The 23,876-nt window shown below is 41.8% G+C and overlaps 1 protein-coding gene and 1 pseudogene across 1 annotated transcript in view; both read right to left on the reverse strand.

Moving 5' to 3' along the window:
- PLA1A (phospholipase A1 member A) overlaps positions 1–23,876 on the reverse strand; it is a 118,356-nt gene that overhangs the window by 9,429 nt on the left and 85,051 nt on the right. The window contains exons 4-9 of the mRNA XM_006884318.1: positions 19,823–20,000; positions 19,198–19,306; positions 17,395–17,496; positions 12,057–12,146; positions 9,209–9,376; positions 7,403–7,492 (exon numbers count right to left, since the gene is read on the reverse strand). Coding sequence (XP_006884380.1) covers positions 7,403–7,492; positions 9,209–9,376; positions 12,057–12,146; positions 17,395–17,496; positions 19,198–19,306; positions 19,823–20,000 — 737 coding nt within the window. The remainder of the gene's footprint in view (positions 1–7,402; positions 7,493–9,208; positions 9,377–12,056; positions 12,147–17,394; positions 17,497–19,197; positions 19,307–19,822; positions 20,001–23,876) is intronic.
- Positions 14,043–14,397, reverse strand: LOC102870631 (annotated as a pseudogene).

A 23,876-nucleotide genomic window follows, 5' to 3' on the forward strand; every position in this document is an offset into this window, starting at 1 on the left:
CCAGGCTACTACTTGGAGGCAAGGATTCTGGGGCTTCACCTGATATACTTTGGACATGTTGTAAGGAGAGACAGGTCCTTGGAGAGGGACATCATGCTTGGTAGGGTAGAGGGACAGCACAGGAGGGGAAGACCCTCTGTGAGGTGGATTGATTCAGTGACTGGGGTACTCGGGATGGGTGTGTCAGAGGTAATGCGATTGGCACAGGATAGAGCAGGGTTTAGGGCTGTTGTACATAGGGTCGCTTTGAGTCGCAAATGACTTGACAGCACATAACAACAACAACAAGAATGTTGAAGATAGGATTTAAGCTGACACAAAGTCATTTCTACTCACACTGTCTAAAAACCTTTATTTTCTTAAAAGAAGAACCCAACCAAAACCCCACTGGTGGGTCAACTATGGGTTGGTTCCAACTCTATGGTATACAACAACAACTATCAATTAATTGTTATTAATGTTATAATACAAAATGAATATGAATGAGTGGAAAAAAACCAATATCATTTGTAAGCTTGCACTTAAAAAAAATTAAAAATTTATATCAATTTTTAATTTATACTCTTTTAATGCTGGTCATTAACATAAATACATACATGGATACATAAACAAGCTATAAACATATAATAAACATAGTATTGCTGTTTGTCCTCACATATCATGTTCCCAAAGTGTCAGGGATCCAAGCTGTGTGTGTAGAAAACTCATATCTATTTTCCTTCCTGTGGCATCTGATTGCCAAGATGGCAACTTGACCAGCAACTGTGGGGCACTGTAATTCTCACAGTGGTCTTGTCTGCATCACCTGGGTTAGTGGCCTGGTTCTTGATGTGAAACCTTTGGGAACTGCTGCCCCTATGTCATGAGACATTTAAAAAAGTCCTCCTGTCCTTTCATTAACTTAGGGATATTTGCTGTAACTTTGGTCGGAGATCATTTTCCCAGGCCCCACTGGCAATTGGAACACAATTAGAGCTATAATCCTTCCTTTCTCCCCTCTGTTTACTTTTTCATTTGTCACATTTACGGATGCATATTGAGAAGAACTTTGAATGGATTTGGGTAGATTTAGCACTGATTTGGAGACAGGTCCAGTGTTCAATCAGGGCTAATTGAAGAACCTCCAAGGAAAGAAAGCCTCTCCTGCTCCCAAGAAAATATCAAATGCCATTTCCTACTGCCCTTCTCATTGTTTCTTTATGGGATACAGATTCTTATGGTGATCTTCAAGGGTTGACCTGGAGTTAAAAATTCGACAGCTTCCTTATACAAATCTTTGAGAAAATAATTGTCTTTGGAACCCTTACATATATTGTTGGTAAGAATGCAAAAGTGGTACCGCTGCTGTGGACAGCAGTATGACTATGATAGTTCCAAAAACCTCCAAAATAGAATTGCTACAATGTTGTTGTTAGATACCATCTAATTGACAACAACTGATAGAAACAGATCTGAATTTTCCCTTATCCTGCATCATCTTCATGAAAATTACCATTGTTGTTGTTGTTAGGTGCCATCAAGTCAAGTGCAACTCTTAACCACCCTATGAACAAAAGATCTGTACCCAGTCCTGTCCTGTACCATCCCTCACACTTCCTGACACACAAGAGCCCATTGCAACAGTCACCTGGTTAACCCACCTGGCTGAGAGATAGGATCCAGCATTTCCTCCCCTAGGTCTAAGCTTCATAGACTTGAAAGCAGACACTCGGAGACTTGTAGACCAATGATCATTGCAGCACTTTTCATAATAGTCAAAGGTAGGTACAGCCTGAATACTCAGTCATTGAGTGGATAAACAAATTGTGGTTCATACCTACCGAGAAATACTACTCAGCCAGCAGAATGAAGTCTGGATGCAAGCGACAACACAGATGGTGTTGGAAGACAGTATGCTGAGTGATAAGTGTTAGTCACCAAAGAATGACTATCGAATGACATTATTTACATGAAAAAGATAGGAGAAGGTAAATGTATAGAGACCCAAGTTTACTAGGGATAGGAAGAAGAGGAAAAGAGTAAGAAGAGGTTGTAGTGATAGATTAAGAGTAGGACTGCAGGGCCAATTGTTATAATTGCTTTGAAAAAGTAATAAGCCTGTGAACAGTCAAACTGGTAAATAAATATAAGAATTTAATTGAATGAGTCTCCTTTGTTAGCAGGCATCAGTGATCAAGAAAATTTCCCAACTCCTTGCTACCATCTTCTCTATGTTACCAGAGGAGCCGCAAGTCATGTGCACTTAAGCTGGGTTAGTGGGGGTGGCAGTGATATCAAGTCTCAAAGAGCGTGAGTTGAGAGAGAATGGACAGAGCCTTGGATTCTAGGCCTTGCTCTGCAGCCTGTACATTGTGTTTCCTTGGCTGAATAACTGAATCTCTGTTCCTCATTTTCCTCATCTGTAAACAGTAACTTCTAACATGCCCTCAGAGGACACGGCGAAGATTAAATGTGGTAATGTAGAGAAGGAATTTTACGAAGAAGTGTTCTACACATTGTTGTTGTTATATGCCATCCAGTAAACTAGGACTCCTACTTACCATGTGGACAACATGTCTGAACCATGCCCTATCATGCCCCATCCTCACCATTTCTGTCATGCTTAAGCCCTTTGTCACAGTCACTGTGAAAACCCACCTTGAGAGTTTTTCTGTCTCTCCAAATCTCCACCTTTCCTAGCATGATTTCTTTTTTCCAAGTCACCTCTGAACAACGTGCCCACAGTCTGTGAGACAGAATTTCACTATCCTTGCCTCTAAGGAGCACCCTGGACGCCTCCAAAACAGACTTGTGTGTCCTTTTGTTAGTCCATGGGACATTCAGTATTCTTTATTAACGCTACAATTCAAAGGCATCAATTCTTCTGTCATTCTTATTCATCATCCAATTTTCAGATGCATGAGAAGTAATTCAAAAGACCAGCATCCTTACTCTGTAGCACTTTGTTGTTATTGTGTGCCACTGAGTCGGAAACAACCCATAACTGACCCTCTGGCGGGTCTTCAGAGGCAGTTAATCACACAAGAAGAGATTTAGCACTTTTATAGTCCATCATTCCAAAGTAACACATCTTTTGATTTCTTAACTGCTACTACCATAAGGGAAGCAGGAGTGGCATCCACTTCCTATATAACATGCATCAGGAAACTCTATGAACTTTGATAAATGTCGGTAGTTGTAGAGGGGTGTCAGGCCTTTTGTTCACAGGGTCACTATGAGTCATGCTAGACTTGAAGGCAATCAACAACAACAACAACTACCATAAAGGTTTTTTGTGGATCCAAGCAAAATGAAATAATGGACACCTTCAATCTTTTCTCCATCTATCATGATGTTGCCTGTGGATCAGTGATGAAGATTTTTGTTTTCTGGATGTTGAGATGTGCACTATCTAAACTGAAGGTTGCCTCTGATCTTCTGCTTTAAGTCTTCCTCACTTTTTGCAAGCCACTTTGTGCCATCTGCATAACGCCAGTCCTGATGCCACATTCTTCTTCATATAGTTCAGTTTCTCCAGTTGTTTTTATCAGCATACCAGTTGGGAAAAGTATAGAAAAAGCATACAATTCTGATACACACTCTTCTTGATTTTTAAGTCATGAAGTGTTACCTTATTCTGTTTGGACCACAGCTTTTCAGTCTATTTCTAGGTTTTGCATGAGTACAACTTAGTGTTCTGAGGTTCCCATTCTTCATAATGTTATGATCCACACAGTCAAATGCATAGTCAATAAAACACATATAAGCATCATCCTAGTTTTCTCTGAGTTTAGCCAAGATCCATCTAACATCAGCAATGATATCCTTTGTGTGATGGCCTCTTGTGAATCCAGCTTGAGTTTCTGCCTGTTCTCTGTTAATGTTTAGGTCTTACTCCTTTAAAATGCCCTTCTATAAGATTTTATTTGCATGTGATATTAATGATATTATTGGATAATTGTAAAAAAATGGGTTTTGTTCTACAAAGTGTAAATAGTATTGTTACCAAAAGTGTTCTCTGGGAGGAGCTTCTCTGTTCATGCTAGAGGATCCCTGGTGGGGTCACCTGCCCTGTTGGGCACTGCTGAGATCAACACTGGCTGCAGGAGCTCAGTGCCAAGGCAGCCTCAGAGTGGATGGGGAGCCAGAAGTTATGGCTCCACCACTACTTGAGCATACCAGAGAGACAGTCTGCATCCCTGGGAGAGAAATTTGTTGTTGATGGTGGTGAGTCTTCAGAGCAGTCCTTCTGTGGACACAGTGTCATGCTCTAGAATTAAGGGGCAGAGTCTCTCTACCAACATGGGACAGTCAGAAAATATTTGGCTCCATGACTCTTCCTCAGCAGGGACCTTAAAATGTTTTTAACCTCTAAGTGCTCACTCAGCATTCCTGTGGTGTGTATTCTTAGCTCCTCAGACTCAGAGGAGCCAGGTCAGGTTACTGTGAACCTGCCCTGGAGCTACAATTAGAACCTGACTCCAAGTCCTTTCAGCTCTGCTCAAGCCCCACTACTGACACACCAGCCTCCCACCAGGCTGACCTCTGATGGATGATGGGGCTGGCAGAAGAACTGAGAAAAAGGCCTGTAAACAGCAGGTTCTCAGAATTGGGGACAAAGAAACACTGAAGCATCAGGTGGTGTATGAAGCCTATCGACTTTCGAGTCAAAATACTTGGAGTGGGATCCTGGCTTTTTGTCCCAGCTGTGTAACCTTGGGCAAGTCCCTTAGACTCTTGAAGCCTCTCGTTCCTCCCATCTCAGAGATGATTGTAATCCTCTCAGCCTCTCAAGAGACGGGTTGTCGGGGAGCTGATGTATAGTGAAGCTCACATTGGCTCTGTAACCCACTTCCTCCTAGTTGTTGGTGTTATGTGCCATCGAGTTGTAACTGACTCATAACTGAGTCACCAACAGCCTATACATTAGAAGCTATAAATCACAAGAGAGTAGATTGCTTGTCTTTCCCCCTTGGAGATACCAAACACCTGCCTTTAGGTTGGCAGTGCAACACCTTACCACAGAAAAAATGCTCACTTCTATGCTATGATGGCCTAGTGGTGGGAAGCTGTACTGCAGTCCCAAAGGCATGTGGTTTAAATCCAGCAGCCACGCTGAGGGAGAAGGAAGGGGTTCCTCCTCCTGTGTGATTTACTGCCTCGCAAAACTCACAGGAGGGTCAGCTGTGGGTCGGTTCTGTCTCCCCACCCCCACCCCCGCCTTCGGTTCTGTCTTGATGGCACATAACAACAACAACAATGGGATTGGAAATGGTTCATAAGTTACCCTCTTTAAGTATGTTTCTGAGGCTGTAAATCACGTGGAGGAGAAGGCCCATCTTTCCCTTGAGTATTGGCTGGTGGATTTGAACTGCCTGAGCAGTACCACTCGGGTTAGCAGCACAACTTCTTCTTATCATCAGAGGTTGCTATGAATTCTCCCAGCATGGAGGTAGAAACAACTCATTGATTCTTTTTAAAGCTCCCATTCATTAAGGTAAGGGAATTATCACTTAATGGGTTCTACTCACTATGCTGTGCTAGTGAGTTCTCATGGCCTAATGGCAAGAAGCTGTGCTGCAATCCTGAAGGCTTGTGCTGCAGGAGAAAGATGAGCAGAAAGATCCTCCCGTGGGATTAACTGCCTCTGAAAACCCACTGGAGGGTCAGCTATAAGCTGGTTCTGACTCAATGGTATACAATAACAACAACAAGAAGTCACTTTGCTAGTGACTTTTTAAAAAAATGTATACACATCCACATTTATTGTTCCATTATTCAAAATAGCAATGAGATGGAAGCCACTCCAGTGTCTACCAACAAACTAATGGACAGAACAACAGTGACACATCCACACAGTGGAGTGTTATGAAGCAATGAAAAACAACAAAGATCTTGAGAAACACTATACAACATAGACGACTCTAGAGAACATATTGAGTGAACCAAGTCCAGCTCAGTCACAAAGGGACAAGCAGGGTACAGGACCACTGTTAAAAATCAAGTCGTTACAGTGCAGGGAGGGGGTGGTTGATGAGAAATGGAAGAAGATGCATAGATAGGGAGTACAGCCTTGGAACAGCCAATGGGAAAGTAATTCTGAAAAGAATGGGTGGAAAGTCGTTATGAGTAACGCAACTAACAAACTGATACAGGTCACGCATGAAAGAATGAATGCGGAGGGAAGGGGGGGTGACAAATCTGCATACATGAGCAAATGGAAAGTCAATTTCTTTGTAAACTCTTACTCAAATCACAATGAGAAAGAAAAGAAACTACTAAAATAAAAGCAATGAAAGATATGATAGAAATTGTCATGTACGAGCATGACTGGTTTTTTTGCTAGTGACTTTATGTAAGCTGTTTGATTTGATCCTTAAAGGGTATTCTTTGGACGCTGCACTGCAATTTCAGAGGTACGTGGTTCAAATCCACCAAATGCTCTGCTGGAGAAGGAGGGGGCAATCTCCTCCTGTACTAGTCAGATCTGATTTGACTGTACACACAAAAATAATACAATTAAAAAAAATTTTTTTAAGAAGTGTATTCTTTGAGCATATTGTCATTGTCCTATTTTTTTCTCATGAATAAATAGATATTCAGAGAGATTAACTAATTTATTTCTGATCACATAGCCGTTAAGATGTCGATCCAGGGAAGAGGCACCAGAGGCTGGGCTTTAGGTCTGTGTCACGCTTCCCAGAACTTCCAGTGCTAGACTGTCTCCAGCCACAAACAAAGATCCCTCTACCAGCCCACACAAGTGGACTGGAAAACCAGTTACAATTAGAGGCATTGTGTAATTTATCACCTTAGCCAGCACACTTTTATCCTCTAACCGAATGAGATTTACCTCAGGGAAAATGCAGTGTCGGTACCCTGATCTGAGGGCAAATGTCTTAGTGACGGTGATGGTTCACAACGTGGCTATGGATTGAAAGATACACTTTTCTTTCGCATTTAACATTTGTTGCAGTCAATCACTGGCATCTTTGGTGCAATGAAACACAGTGAGCGTCTGGAAGATGTGTGTGAATGGAGGGAGAGTGGCAGACCAGCGCTGGTATTAACCTGGAGGACTACCAGGATGGGAGATGCAGAGGATGGGCTCCAAGGAAGAAGAGAAAAACACTCAGGAAGGAGAAAGCGAAAGAGATCCACACTGAAAGGCAGTTTTCCATGGGGAGAAAAGATCGAGGGTCAGCATATAGACATTTAGAGCCATGACATTTGGGTTCTAAGACCACGTGACTTTTGCCCCAGTACAGACTGCTCCCTGTGCCCCCTGACCTCCCCTATTTCCACATAGCTTTCACCTTCCAGCTGATACCACAGTGGGCTGAACACAGCCAAGCCAGAGGCTAGCAATCTGTAGACAACAATATTGGTAGAATTGAATCTGTACATTTCTGCCCCCACTCACCACAGTACGGAGCCTTGGAAGAGGTCAGGAGGTAGACTTTCACTTCCTTCGGAAGTGGCACTATATTGACACCACTTTGTTCTACCAACCCTGGAAATAAGCAAGCAGAGAGGGGCTGAGTCCTATGGGGACCACCCCAAGGTGTCAGGGCCCCCACCCATGCACGGATTCGTCTCAAACACTGATTCATCCTACAGATATCTACACTGCAGGCTAAGCTCCACCCAGGATGACACAGCTCAGCCCAGTGGGGGATAGTTAAACAAATAAGCAGGAAGCCCTTGTTTTAGATTAGCTGCGCTGTTCTGAGAAGATGTATATAAGAAAACAGAATTATGTCTCTAATTTGAAAAACAGTCTTCTTTGAAGGGTGTAGCACACATTTGCATCACTTACAGGGTAACATGGTGAGAGAGGAAGCGCTTAGGCAATGGTTACTGATTGAGGAAGTGCTTAGGCAATGGTTATTGATTGAACGTGGGAATGGGGCATTTTTGGCAATGAATACAGTTCAGACAAAGGCACAAAGGGCAAAAAAAATATGACATTCTAGGTGGTGTATCCCTATGGAGTTCAAAGGAAAATGCAGTGGCAGATGAGGCTGGATAGGCTGTTGGGCATATATGACTATGAAGTCGTTAGCAATGCTGTTTTGCTTTGTTATAGGGAAAACCCCTCTTCTTTAAGGAATCCTATTGGCACAATGATTAAGGGTCTGGTTGCTGACAAAAATGCCAGCTGTCTGAATCCATCAGGGCTCCATGGGAGAGAGAAGCAGCTAGTCTGCCTCTGCAGAGATTTCAGTCTGTGAAATCACATAGGGTAGTTGTACTCCATCTTGTAGGATTTTTAGAAGTTGGATTCACTGAACACACACAACAGCAAGAACCCTAATTCAGTACTCTCTGGACAATGCAGACAAGATTGGAGGTTCCAGTCTACCCTGAAACACCTCAGCAAAAGGTCAGGTGATTGACTTTTGATAAGTCAGCCGCTGCAAAGCCTGTGGAGCACAGCTCGACTCTGATACATGAAGTGTCACCACAAACCCGAGCTGACTTGACGGCAACTAGTCCTGGGGCCTTTTAAAAAACATTTTGTCAAGTTGCTGCTTGCGTCCATCATAGAAGCAATGGCAGGCTGCTGCCGCTCTGAGCAGCAGCTGAAGATGAACAGGAGGGAGTGAGGGCAACCTAAGGGAGGAGAACACTTGCCTGTACCCCAAAATTTCCCCTGGATCTTGTCTTCCTGAACAACCTCAGGATATGTGCATCATTGATAAACATGCATATGGTGACTTACGTAGAGGTTAGTTTTCAGTATCCTGCTCAGATTGGCCTTTCTCATGCAGAAATGTACTCTTTACTGCTCAGGCACCTTTAGGGTTGGCATTTGGCAACCGCAAGATCACAGCTCTCAATGGCACCAGGGGTTCTACTCTAGGGGGTTCTCCCACAACACCTTGACTTGTAATATGTCAGGAGCTGTACAATGATCAGCTTCAGTAGAAAGACCTACTACAAGCACGTGGTGTCACCAGGGCTATACATTTAGAGCACCTTGAGGTGGATGTTCAAGTATGAGGCCGTGTGACTGGCAGATATAGTGACAGGAAGCAGAGTATGGAGGGTGGAGGGTGGGACACAGAGAACGAATGTCGTCTTCCAGCTCAGCACAGTCTGGCTAATTTCTCCTTCCTCCAAGTGGATTGGCTTCTTCTTGACCACAGAGCTTAGGAAATTGACAACTAGCAGAGCCTAAACTTTGCCTAAATTGTCAAAGGAAGCCCCAGGAGTGACATTTTACCGATCCGTGGACAAGAAAGCAGGAAAGGGTTGAAGCAGTCCAGGCAATCTCCAGCAAGGAAGGCCTTGTAGCTGGAACAGGGGAAGGCCATCAACGGGCAGGAGTCCTCCAGGGCACTGAGGTAGAGCTGCACAGCCCTCATGTGATCGCAGATCAGATAATTGTAACCTGGACAAGTTGGCCAAACGAGCAGGTTTCAGTTCACAGAAATGGAAAGTCCCCTATGTGAATTACGGTAACTCTATTAAAGTTTCTATTCCAGAGGCTATAAATACATAGGATGTCCCCCAAGTCACTTTCACGAATATTAGCACATAGAGTTAAAAGGAGCTCTGGATGCGGCTTGGTTGCTAATTATGAAGTCAAAGATTCAAACCCTTAAGTCCCTCTGAGGGAGAAAGGTCTGGCCATCTCTCTACATAAAGATTACAGCTTGGAAAATCCTCTAGGGCTATTCCATTGTCAGAATTGACTTGACGGCACACAGCAATAAATTTAGTCTGTCAAGAACAGAGTTTGACTCCCTTTCAGAAAATGGGAACATCCAGGAAGTTGGAGATACTGACCCCATTTCTCAAAATGGATATTCATCTACACATGTTTACCCAACATGCTATTATCCCTACAGTCAATTTTTTTCAACCCTATTATACCCATCTCCTGCAACTCTGGTATCCCAGTAGATAGAAAGCAGTGCTGCCAACCCAAAGGGTTTGACTTCACCAGCTGTTCCAAGGGAGAAAGAAGGCCCATTTCCTGTGCACTTTATAGCCTCTGAAAACCCACTAAAGAGTCAGCTCCGAATCAGTTCCAACTCGATGCCAATAAATGAGTTGACTGCTATCCATCTCACCACTGCGAGACAATCCAGCGGGTCAGCAGCATTTCCTGGCCCATCTCTGACAGATGAGGTTCAGCTGGCCAAACGCCTGCTGCATAGAGCTTGCCAATGTCTCGGTCTGCTGAAACCTTGCTTTTGCTTTTGTTGTTTAAAAGTTCACAGTGACCCATGTTGAATGGGCCAAGAGGTCTGTGGTAAGCCATAACTCCAAAGCTGTGGGGTTTTAAACTTTCTCTTGAACTTGGTACTCTCTCTTGAACTAGGATCCAAGGCTTACCAAGGTGGTAGCCTTCCTTTGCCCTCTGGCTAGGACGCTCTGTATGTCCCAGTTGCTTCTACTGTAGCAGGGAACTGGGCAAGAGGCAGACTTCTCAAATTTGTTAATAGGGGAAAAAAATAAAACAGCCAACTAAAATGCCACAAGAATTTTCAAAAGTCCATGGAAGCAAATAATTTCATCTGGTCAAAATTGCTGAAAATTTATAAACAGCTAACAAAAGAAAAATTTTAAATTGGTAAATTTGGTGAATGATTTTCAATGGATTGTTAAATGGATCCTTAAAAAGCTAAAATTTGGTAAAATTATAAAGATAGAAATGCTGGTAACATTATATTGGGATCAACTAAAATTCCCATATGAAATATTGATATGTTGATTATGTTCATAAAGTGAATAAATTGTGATGTTTAATTTTTCACAAATTTAACAATCTTTTATTTTATTTTATTTTATTTTTACAGGGGATAGCGCCCACACAGTCCCCCACTACCATAAATTATGCAGTCGAGTTTCCCACATTTGGGGAAATCGCAGGGGTCAGCACACCCGAAGTGAGCCTCGCCCTGGGAAAACCACTTTCTTGATCATGGTATTTCCTCTGCCAGGTATACAAATTTAACAATCTTTTAAAAGCTCAAGAAGGAAATTCTGAAATTATTTATAAGAAATGTATATTCTTTGAGTATAATTAACAAATATCTTGAAAAATAATTTGGAAAGCTGTTGAATTTAATTTAATAGATTTAGTAAAGTAGTTGTGTTATTAACTGATTCTTCACTTATCTATTTGTGAGGACATCTGACCTACTTTGGACACTACTGGACTCTGCGGAGGATGTGGTTACTGCAGACTATACCACAAAACAGGGTTCAGTAGAAGCTTCTGGCTTGAATGATGTTAGATTAGAAGCTAAGACAAGTTGATAGAACTGGAAATGGAGAAAGACCTTGGAAAAGATAATGCTTTTCATTCCAAGCGTTCCAAAAATTCCTGGGGACTAAAGGCACTATGGGATTAACAATGGTGGTGCAAAATGGTTAAGTAATTCAGCTGCTAACAAAAATGTTGGCAGTTAAAGTCCACCCATAGCCACGTTAGAACAAAGTCCTGGAGATATGTTTCCTAAAACTCAGTCAGCAAAAAATCCTGTGAAGCATAGGGCTACTCTGATGCATATCGGGTCACCATGAGTTAGTATTGACATGAAGGCAATTGATAATGACAGCCATTTTACAAGTCCTAGTGGTAAGAATCTGCAGTGCAGTCCTGAATGCATGCGGTTCAATTCCACCAGCTGCACCGTGGTAGACAAACGGGCAATCTCTTCCTGTGCAATTACTGCTTCTGAAAGCTTGCTGGAGGGTCAGCTATGTGTCACTTCAGACTCAATGGTACTCAACAATAATTAGGGAGCTCTGATGGCCTAGTGAAAAAAGGAGCTGTATTTTCAACTCAAAGGCACATGATTCAAGTCTACCAATAGCAAACAGGAGAAAAATGGGCAGTCTCCTCCAATGTGATTTAGACCCTCTGAAAACCCACAGGAGGGTCAACTAGGAGGGGGTTCAGACTCAATAGTACATAACGACAAGTAATGCTCTCAGAAACATAGCAAAGAACACCAAAACAAAGTTCCTCTGTGACCCGATACTGGTTGACTCGGCTTGAAATCGGCAGGAAATTCCAGTCTCAGAGCAACGACTCAACTCTTGTCTGTTTCTCTGACCTGCATGAATGAATGTGGGACAGCCAGGTTGGTCTTTGCCTCCATTGACAAAGTAGTCCACATGTCCAACAGGAATCCGGATACCCAAATCTGAAAAGAGGGAAGTCTTGTTAGCTTCTTACTTCAGGTCAAGTTTTCCAGGTCCCTCAGAACAGCCCACTAGCCACAGAGCCTGAGGCTTGACCTTGGGAGCCCACCTACTTCCTGTGCTTACAGGGTGCTGCCCTCACTCCTAAGTATTATGAGGCTTGAGATCTAGCTCTGCTTCCTAAAAGAACCTTCCCATGCTTAACGGAAGCCAAGAAGAAGGAATCAATCCTTCTTGAGTATCAATAGGGAGATACTCTTGCTAATAAATTTAAGAAGAAAAAAATAATAACCCCAACCCTACCACAAATCTTTTTGAATCAGTAAATGTAAGTTTAGTAAATGTAGTTGTATAATGAATGTTAAATTTATTTATCTATCTATCTATCTTAGCACTTGTTCAGATAAATATCTTAGGCCTCCTTTCTGTAGTCTCCCATACGTATATTTTTGTCCTCCTCTGGCCGAGAAGCTCTATGACCTGGGTTAAGCTATGAGGCTGAGAGAGAATGTGCAGCCCTCGTTTCATCATTATGAACAGTTCTCTGCAGATGCTGTAAACGGGCATGCCTGACTCCTTTGAATGGATCAGGCCCAGCTGTTAAAGACGTTGATTTTTATTTTCTTCTTCATATCATCTATCACACTTGCAAGTAACTGGTTATTAATTTGCTTAACATCACCCAGTTGGTGACAGCAATAACTTAGATGTAATCCTTGATTTCTTCTTGCTCCCAGATCCCTACATTCAGCCTGTGATGAATTTCATCAACTTTTCATCGAAATTATTTTTAATCTACCTTTTTTTAGTCTCTGCAGCTAGCTTCTTTGCCAAAGCCATCATCCTCTCTAACTGGTCTCCACTCTTTACTTTCCTACATCCTATTTTCTTCACAGCAACAAACGGTTATTTCTTTTTTATTTTTTAAGTATGTAGATTTGGGGAGCTCTGGTGGCCTAGTGGCAAGAAGCTGCACTGCATTCCCCGAGGTATGTGGTTGGAATCCACCGTGTTCTTTGCTGGAAAAGGAGGGACAATCTCCTTCTGTACTAGTCCGATCTGATTTTACAGTACACGTACAAAAAATAATAATTTTTTAAAAGAATATAGATTTGATATTTTATTATCTTTTGAAAAACATACATAACACAAGATATGTTAATTCAATATAATCTTTGCTAAATTCCCCATCACCATGAACACTCACTGCTTTCCAAACAATGGTGTCCCCTTTCCTCTTTCTATTCTGTCTCTAGTAACCACCACTAAACTTTGTTCTATGGGTATTTTCCTATTCTACGTATTTCAGAAGCATCAAGGAATGAATCTCCTTCATAGGGTGGCTATGAGTCGCCTGCAACTCGACAGCACTTAACAACAACATGTATTTCAGATAGGCGAGGTAGTAGGGTATTTGTCCTTTCATGATGGATTCATATAGGTTTTCAAAGTTTATCTGTGTTGTAATGTGGAAAAGAGCTTCATTTCTATTGCCAGACTAAGTTGTTGGGGATTTTTGTTTTTTGCCCCAAAAGCATTTCTCTGCTCCCATTGGTCTGAGAACAAAGTTTAAACTCTTTGTCATGGCCAGTCTAGAAAAGAACCCACCGTGCTCACCAACCTCATTCAGTGCCTTTTCCTCTCTTCACTGAACTCTAATTACTTGGTTCTCTTTCCTATCTTTAGAACAAGTCTTTACTCAAGTCTAGATCTTCAAGGTTCCTATGAATTTGAATCAATTCAATGACTGTGGGTTTGGCTCCACCAGAATGCTCTTCCAAAATCTGGCTTATTCTCATTTCCAGAGTCTCAATTCACATATCACCTCTTAGGACAAACTTTTCACAATATTTTTTTTTTTTTTACCAACAGATAGTCAACTTATTAAAATAGTTGATTTAGGCATCTGCAATGGTGACTTCAACCTCTACTCCAAGCTCAATGCTGATGGAGGTAATCTGCTTGACAATCTCAGAAGGGCTGTGCAAGTCAATGAGTCGTTTGTGGATCCTCAACTGGAAATGATCCCAGGTCTTGGAAGCTTTCTTCCCACAAGGAGTCTTCCTTGTAGTGATTCTCAGGTCTTGGAATCCTAACCGGTCCCTTCACCTTCAGGTTCTTCTCCTTTGTGCCTCTGATCAAGTCATCACACATATCCTGGGATTTTATGTTGTAGCTGGTTAGGGTAATCCTAATCCGGTGACTGGCCATCTCCAGTTCCACAGGCGTCTTTCTGGTGTCCTTAAAAGCCATGGCTGCGGTGCAGCTTGCTGACTGACTTGTTTCCCAAGGAGAGCAAACAGCAGTGAGTCAGGAGTGGGAGCAGGCGAGGAAAGCATGCCTGCAGGAGCGACTGCATCTTTCTCAGAGAGCTTCACAGTAATCTTATCTGAAGATGGCATTAGTCCAATTCAATCTGTATCACATGACCTTATTTATAGACCTCAAAATAGCAATATCCACATTGGGTAATTACCATGTCTGCTGTACACAATCTCTTCCCATGCAGTTAACCTCCTCTGATAATTGGCTGGAAGGTCAACTACGGGCAGGTGCCAACTCAAAAGTACACAACACCAACACCAACAATAACACTCTCTATTTTATTAGTAGGTAAAGGTCACAATAACTAGTACTTTGCCTGTTGTTTTATTTTCTTATGCTATATTTTGTAGTTTTATCAAACAATATCATTGATATCACATGCAAGCCAGACTCTGCTGAAGATTATCCAAAAACGACTGGAACAGCACATCAACTGAGAACTTCCTGAAGCGCAAGCTGGATTTAGAAGAGGCTGTGGTACTAGGGATATTATAGCTAATGTTAGATGTATCTTGGCTGAAAGCAGGGAATACCAGAGGAGTACCTATCTGTGTTTCATTGACTCTGAAAAGGCATTTGACTGTGTGGATCACAACAAACTGTGACTGACTGAGAAGAATGGAAATCCCAGGACACTTGATCATGCTTATATAATACCTATCCTTGGACCAGGAGGCAGTCATCAGAACAGAGCAAGGGAACACTGCATGGTTCAAAACTGGGAAGGGTGTACACCAGGGATGCATCCTATCTCCATACCTCTTCAATCTACATGCAGAACAGATCATCCGGGAGGCTAAACTCTATGATGAGAAATGTGGCATCAGGATTGGAGGAAGACTCATCAACAATCTGTGTTATGCAGATGACACAATCCTGCTTGCTGAAATTGAGGAGGACCTGCAGAAGGTCAAGGACTATAGCCTTCAGTATGAACTGAGGCTCAATATCAAGAAGACAAAGATTCTCCCCACTGGGCCAGTTGGCTGCATCATGACAGATGGTAAAGAGATTGAGATTATTAACAGCTTTAGTTTGCTTGGCTCTACAATCAACACTCTTGGTACCAGCAGTCAGGAAATTAAAAGATTAATTGCATTGGGAAAGTCTGCTGTCCAAGACTTCACCAAAGTCCTGAAGAGCAACTATGACATTCTGAAGACTAAGATGTACCTGATCCAGGCCATAGTCTTTGCAATTACTTGTTATGCATCAGAGAGCTGGACAATGACTAGGGAGGATAGAAGGAGAATTTATGCCTTTGAGCTGTGTTGCTGGAGGAGAGTATTGAATATACCACGGACTACTAGGTGAATAAACAAGGTCATCCTAGAGAGGGTGAGACCAGGCTGCTCCTTGGAGGCAAGGATTCTGAAGCTTCATCTGACATATTTGGGCATGTTACAAGGTAGGATCAGTCCTTAGAGAGGGGCATCATGCTTCGGAGGTTGGAGGGACAGCACAACAAAGGAAGACCCTCTAAGAGGTGGATTGATTCAGTAACTGGGGTAATGGGGGTAGGTGTGTCAGAGATGATAATATTGGCACAGGATAGAGAAAAGTTTAGGGCTGTTGTATATAGGGTCTCTATGAGTGACAGGTGACTTGATGGCACATAACAACAACAACAATATTTTGCAAATGAATTCCTGTTCTACAAAAATATAAGCTTCATGTGGTCAGGAATCTTATCTGCCTTATTTATAACCTTGTTCATTGAGTTATTCCCACCACATAATTTAATACATTCAGATTAAATAAACAGAATTTATTGTTTGTTACAACCACATGAGGAAAAGTTTCTAACTTTGAAGAAGTCTGGGAGATCTTGCTCAGATCTTGTAATAGAATTCTAAAAAAAAAAAAAATAACCTATTTAGAACATTTAGGAACATAAGAAATGAAGCACTTAGTTGGACAGAGAACTGTGGGCTCTGGTTATTTATCTGTGCAATGAAGCTAGAAATAGGGTTAAGAAAGTATGGTTGTGTGGGCTGATTCCGGAAAAAGGAGTCTGAGCCTAGTAGATGCTAACAAAGTTTCTGATAAAGACGTCTCTCATTTGAGCTGCAAGCTGTGGTAGGCAGGGATTGGATGGTACTTTTACACCCACTGTGTATGGAGCATCGCAGCTGACCCAGCCTCCATGAGTACTTGAATAGGATTGCCCTCACCTTTACCCAGCTGGACAGAAGGCCTTAATTTGGTCCTGATGGATTCAAAATTGAGAGTCTTTGCATTCCCCTCCATTAAGGTAGGAGCCTGGAAGCTTGAGTGGCCTAGTAGGTAAGGAGTTGCATTGCCATCCCAAAGGCAGCAGTTTGAGTTTACCACCTATACCAAGGAAGAAAGATGGGCAATCTCCTCCCATGTGATATAAAGCCTCTGAAAACCTTCTGGAGGATTAGAAATGAGTCTATTCTGACAGAACACTGTAGAAGAAGAAGATTCTCATTCTCCACTCGACAAGAGCTGAGCTGATCCTCCAAGGAAGGCCAAGGAAAGTTCCTGAGACCAGGCACCCTCCTACAGAAAGGGCTGTATGAGTCTTTTTAAGTATTAGGTAATAATGCCCTCACCACCAATTACGCACAGGTTCAGTGTTGAATCAGAGAGTGAGTGTCCCAACCAAACGTTTTGGTCAATATATGAGAAACTTCCTGCCTACTGGTGACTAAAAAGAAAACCATTCATCTCAGTGGCCTGAGAATAGCAGAGCAGGAAAGGACTTTAGAGATCATGCTGGTCAACTCTTCATTGTATAACAGAAGGTTGGAGAGGCCAGAGGGTCTGTTCTATCAACATATGAATCCCATGTGCTCCGAGACCTTATCTGCCTTTGCATGTGAACACATGGAATTTTTTATTTGTTTACCAGCCTCCCAACCCCTGTCCTCATCACACAGCAAGGTCATCCCAGCTCACTATCAGTATCTGTGTGGATGGCTTCCACGAACAGGGCATCTCCAGGATCCAGGCGCTCCTCCCAGCTGGCCCTGGTGTACTCTGGTCCCGCGGGGTCCAGGCCTGAAGGGACAAACCAGCGTCAGAGACTCCTTTCTTCTCAGCTATCAGGACCCTCAGGGACTCTCTTGATGCTCAGCATCCCTTCTCTGATGGTCCCTCCTGTTAGATCACACAGTCCCCAGTGAGGACCTGAGGGTTAAGGAACATCTTTCTCAAGAAATTCCAACCCTGTTGTCTCTTATGAGGGAATTCTGGTGGCCTAGCGTGTTAGGAATTGCACTGCTAACTCAAAAACAGATGGCTCAAATCCACTAATTGCTCTGAGCGAGAAAGTTGGGCAATCTCTTCCCGGGCAATTTACAGCTTCTGAAAACCCACTGGAGGGTCAGCTAGGAATGGGTTCTGGCTCAGCAGCACATGGCAATTATCAATCACGTTGTCTGTCTTATGAGGAAACTTCTCAATGGCCAAGTTCCTCTGCAGCAATGGCTATGATTTTTTTTTTCAGTTGTTGTATGCCAGGCACTGTGTTGGGCAGTTTTATATACATTACTTCTCATTGTCACAACACTGTGAAGTAGGTATCACTATCTAACCTTGGATTCCATTGCTCATCCTCTTCAAAATGAGCAGACTTCGAGAGAAGACATGCAGGTCTCTGGGTGGCTACAAATGGAAAAGCTGAAGTCTGGACCCACCAGAGGTGCATTGGAAGGAAGACGTGGCTATTTGGTAAAAATTTCAACCAAGAAAATCCTACAGAATTCAATTCTATTCTGTAACACACGGATTGCCATGAGTGGCAATCAATCCAACAGCAATGGGTTTGGGGTTTGTTGGGTTTGTTTTGTTTTGTTTTGATTTGAGACAAGTATATAAGTGTAAATAGTTTAGTGGAGAAAAGCTAAAAGAAAACATGGGGTGTAGAGAAATGAGTCAGAGAATGAAAAAAAAATGTTAATGAGTGGATTATCATTGTGAGCTATTGGGACGCATCTCACTGGAGCCCTTTGAGAGACTGCAGAAATCACTCACTGAAGGATCAGGAAGTTACAGTATAACTGACATTTGCCCCTGAAGCATAAATCCCCTTCAGTTTGAAAATATTTACCCGAACTCTCTCAAGATGAGTGAGCTCTGGTGGCCTTGTGGGTAACGGTTTATGCTATCAACCCAAAGGCACATGGTTCAAATCCATTAGCTGGTCCAAGGGAGAAAGATGGACAATCTCCTTCAATGCAATTTACCACCTCTAAAAACCCACTGGAGAGTAAACAATGAGTTGGTTCTGACTTGATAGCACACAACAGCAACAACTCAAGATAATTTTCACAGCAGACTAAAAAGAGATGGGCCACTACAATCCATTTTACAGATGTAGAAACTAAACTCAGAATGAACTAAGTCTTATTACTCTGATACTGTTTTTGTGGTTGGTTGCCATCAGTTGAGCACCATGAACAAAAGGCCTGAAACCTTTCTGTAACTCTTGACATTTATCAAAGTTCATAGTTTCTAGAGGCATGTTGTTTAGGAAGTAGATGCCACTCCTGCTTCCAAACTCTGAAAATAGAGACATAATAATAGCACAATACTATTTTACACAAAAGACCAAAATTAAAAAAAAATCTAAGTGGCAATAAATTACTCCATCATGAGAACAAAGGTTAAATCAATCATCCTTACTCCCCTTGCCTCAGGATACTTCCACGTCTATTCCTATCTTTAAACCCCAGAAGTATAAGTAAGGAAGAGTGTTACCTGTTATTCTCCCCAGTTGGCCTCTGTGGAATTGTCCCACCATGCCCCCAACGTGGGCCCCCAGGCTAACACCAATGATGTGGATTGAAGACTTGGACACACCCAGCTCCTAGAACAAGGCATCTACCATGAGTTCCACTGAAGTCACAGCAATCCCTGGCCTCACAGCTTCATACTTTTCTCTAAGGACAGTACCCTGGGTGAGAACACACCCACCCCATACACTTCAGATCCTAGAGCAGAATGCTTACCCAATTAACCACTCACCTTCTAAATGGTCTCTCCCATTGATAATCCCCTAACTTTCCCTCTAATGCCTGGAATTCATGAGTAAGAGTTGTGCTGTTCCCTCTTGAGAGATTCTGATATGCTGAAGAATAATTCTCACTAACTGCTCCTAATGTCAAGTGGCACATCTCACCCAGAAGGAACCTGAGGCTCAGATCTCAAATACCCTGCCCAACATAGAACTGTAAGTGGCACTTGGATCAGAAACCAGCATCTCTAAATAAAATCTCTGGGTGGCTCTGGTCCTACCCAAAACTCCCCTTCTGTGTTGCATTTCCTTCCTAACACCTCTCCTCCACGAGTAGCCACATCCCACCATGAGCTCCTCCACACTTACCAAGACTTGACCGAGGAATCTGGAGATCTCCAGGCTCACCTTAACCACATTTTCTACAACTGAGAAGTAGAAGCCCGTCGAGGCATAAACCCAGTCCACAGCTATCACATTAGAGTTGGTTGTGCGCAGAAGGGTTCTAATGAATTTATCAATCCAGGATGGCTTTGATCCTAAAGCTCTAAACATGAGGCAAAAATGATAAGGAAATTACCTGCCACACTGACATCATCCCTTGTCATGGAAACCTCTATTAACTCTAAGAGCAGAAATTATCCCAGAATGAGGGAAGAATGTATTATTAATTAAATTGTGCATCCTCAAGTATCTGTCAGAAGGGAAGCTCTGGTGGCCTACAGGTGAGACACTGCACTACAATTCTGAAGGTATGCAGCATGAATCCACGAGTTTCTCAGAGGGAGAAAAATGAACAATCTCCTCCTGCACGATTTCACTCACTCATGGCCATGAAGGCAAAATGAACTCATAGATGACCCTTAAATGGGTTTTCAGCAGCTATAAATCTCACAGGAGGGGATTGCCCATTTTTCTCCTATGTGATTTATAGCCTCCAAAAACCCACTGGAGGGTCAGTTATTAGTCAGTGTCAGTAAACTGTTTTGCATTGAAACTATCAGACAAAACATTTGTTGGTTAAATTCAATAATTTGTGTGTAGTGAATCATATAGTACTCAGAGAATAGAATGGATGTTATCCCAAAGTTACCAGGACTTATGTTAGCACATGTGAAGTCTCACAATAATTCATCCAAAGATGTCTCTTTGATCCAAGTAGATGTAGCCTACCTAATGCCAGGGTTCATAATTCAAAATATATTTGAACCCAACCAGCTTTTAGTCAAGTGTATTTGTGCAATGTATATCCTACCCAAACTGTATCTGCTGACCCTGCTTATGCTTGTGGAATAGAAAAGCGTTACATCATGAAGTTAAAACATTCACAATTCCAATATTTTCTATAAATGATTAAGCTCTGGTGGCCTAGTAGCAAGAAGTTGTGCTGCAGTCCCAAAGGCAGGAGGTTCAAGGCTACCATACAGCTGCTATGCAAGAGAAGGATGGGCAATCTCCTCCTGTGTGATTAAATGCCGTTCAAAACCCATTGGAGGATTAGCTATGGGTCAGTTCTAACTCTGTGGTACACAACAACATCTCCATAATTTAACCTCTTTACTTGAAGATGTTTTCATTCACCCACTCATTGATACATCAAACATTTCTTGAATATCTAAGGGTCAGGCAGTTTGCTGTGGTTGTTATTGTTAGTTTCCATTGAATCAAAGTTATTCACTCATGGTGACCCCATCTGTACAGAGTAGAACTGCTTTGTGGAGTCTTCTAGGCTGTGACCTTTCTGATTCAGACTGCTAGGTCTGTTTTCCAAGGGGCTTTTAGATGGATTCAAACCACTAACCTTTCTTCTAGTATTTGAGCACTTGACTATCTGTGTCACCCAGGGATGCTTTATAAGAAATGAAGACATGCTGACCGTACTCTTAGGGGACATCAAGGTCAATTGGCAGACAACGTTTTACATCCTACTTTAGTGAATAGTGACTTGAGTCTTCAAAGCTTGTGAGAACTCAACTAAGGTACAACCACTAGTCTTTCCCCGGCTGTAACAAAAAAGAAGGAAGAGGAATAAAGATTCACAGAATTAATTAGTCCAAAGACACAAATGAACTATTTGAACCTCAAATTCAGTGACCCTGAGACCAGAACAAGATAGTGCCACGCTACCAATGCTGATCATTCTGAACGGGATCAAAATAGACAATGTATACGAAATTTGTAGGTAAACCAGAATAAAATTTTAAAAACACAAAGAATTTTAAAATAAATAGATTAATAAAAAAGTTTTAAAAAATAGAATGTAGGCTGAGGGGAAACGTGGAATGAAATTTAAAAACAGGAGTGTGGCTAGGCTTACTAGTCTGGTGGAGACTGGTAGACCTCCTATGACTACATCCTTCGGTCACCCTAGGACATGGAGTAAAATTCACCCCTGATGCTCAACGTTCAGTCAAATACTTTGCCAGTGAGGAGACTAGAAACACCGGGGAAGCAATAGTTTCTTAGAACAATCAATTATGTGGGATCAAAAGTACAGCATTTGCTTAGGGTTAAAGTTCAGAAGGCTGGAAGAAACAGGATAGAAAGTTTAATGGAAATGAGAATCTCAAGAAAGAAGTGGGAAAAATATGGTTTCATGTTGTGTATAGTAATTGATAAAATTGAGAGAGAGAGAGAGAGAAGAAAGATATGTTAAAACCAATGCCATGGGATAATCTTTAACCTTAAACTAAAAGTATCCCCTGAAGTCTTCTTAAAACCAAACAAGTTAAGTTTCATTTAACTAGGAAAGAATGAGAGAGCTTTAGGGGCAGAATCTGTAAGGACTTGTGCTGCTAAACCAGAGGCCAAACCTCTCTGGTGGCTTAAATCTAATAGCAGCTCCTTAGAAGAAAGATGGACAGTCTCCTTTCTGGTGATTTATAGTCTTGTGGATCCAGTGAAGGGTCAGTTATGAGGTGGTTCAGCAATGAGTTGAATGGGTACTGGATGTATCGAATATTATGCTTTTTAAAGAGCTGCCTATATGTGATCAAATGGATAACTACAACTAAAAGATTGGCTAAGCACCTTATGGTGCAATGAGTTTACGTTAATGGAGGCAAACAACTCAGAAAAATAGGGTTAGAGTAGTTACACAGTTTAAAGAATCCACATTGCCAAATTCTATAGATAGAAACTGTCGGATTGGTCTATATGTTGTTGTATATATATTCTCAACAAGAGACATTTTAAAAATAAATAAATACATAACAATATATAAATATTAAATAGGATAAATGTTCGGATTCTTTAAAATGATAAATAAGATACCTTTATGTATCTTATTTACTTTATCTTAAATATCTCTAGCTTTTTGGAATTAACAATATAATATCTTTAGATATTATCTGATAAACTCACAAGAATATACAAGAATATGTCTTATTTATCTCTATCTTTTTAAAATTCACTATATAATGGGAATTTTGCGGGAACAGAGTAACAATAAAAACATTCAAGCTTTCCCAACAGACGAGGGGCTCAGAAAAGATGTTATCACATGACTCAGAGTATGGAGACACTCAGTGTATTAAGTGTAGCCCATGGACAGAGGAGTTCAAACTGGGCCTGAGCCACAGAACATGACTTGGGGGAGTTTGGGTTTAAGAAGCAAACAGAGTGATTGTCCTGACAACATCTCCAGGTTTATTAGCTATTTCTGGGTTAGGAGAGATTACTTGGCCATGGGTAGAGGTTAAATCTAAGACTTCTAGAAAAGAGATTTGGCTAAAGGAAGCATGTCTACTGAAGTGTGTGACTAGATTCCTGTAGTTCAAAAGTTTGAGTGGGGAAGATTATCCAGAAATCAGACAAGGTGACCCTCTGTGACTTTGTTTTTACCTCATCGTAAGATGCACAATGGCATTTGCTCTGTGTTGTTATGTGCAATTAAGTAGGAGTTAACTCTTAGCTTGAGAGTCCTCCAATGGGTCTTCAGAGGCTTTAAATTGCACAGGAGGAAATTGCTTATCTTTCTCCTGTGCAACAGTTAGTGGATTCGAACCTCCTGCCTTTATATTTGCAGTACAACCCTTTACCCAGTAGGCCACCAAAGTTCCCCATTTGCTCTGTAGTGTTGCTGTTTTACCACATTCCCATCTTTTCCTGCAAGTTTTGTTCACAGTCTTCTCAGTAGGCTTTAGACAGAAGATATTGAATGGAGGGATGGTGGTTAAATTGAGGTTCAATGACCACATATTTTTAAAAACACGCCAGAACGTAGTATTCCACAGACATAGTTCATTAGAGAAATTGTAGAAGGAAAATGCCAAGCTTCTTTGGAACACAAATCTTTTTGGATCTGACAAATGAGGCCTCAGTTCCTTAGATCATAAAACCAGGGAAGAAATGAAGAAGAGAGGAAATAAAATCTTGGTTGAAAACACCAGGCTGGTACACATGATCACATTGACTGAGATGG

Source organism: Elephantulus edwardii, unplaced genomic scaffold, assembly GCF_000299155.1.
Source record: "Elephantulus edwardii isolate Elephantulus edwardi_28Jun2011 unplaced genomic scaffold, EleEdw1.0 scaffold00032, whole genome shotgun sequence".
Taxonomy (NCBI): domain Eukaryota; kingdom Metazoa; phylum Chordata; class Mammalia; order Macroscelidea; family Macroscelididae; genus Elephantulus; species Elephantulus edwardii.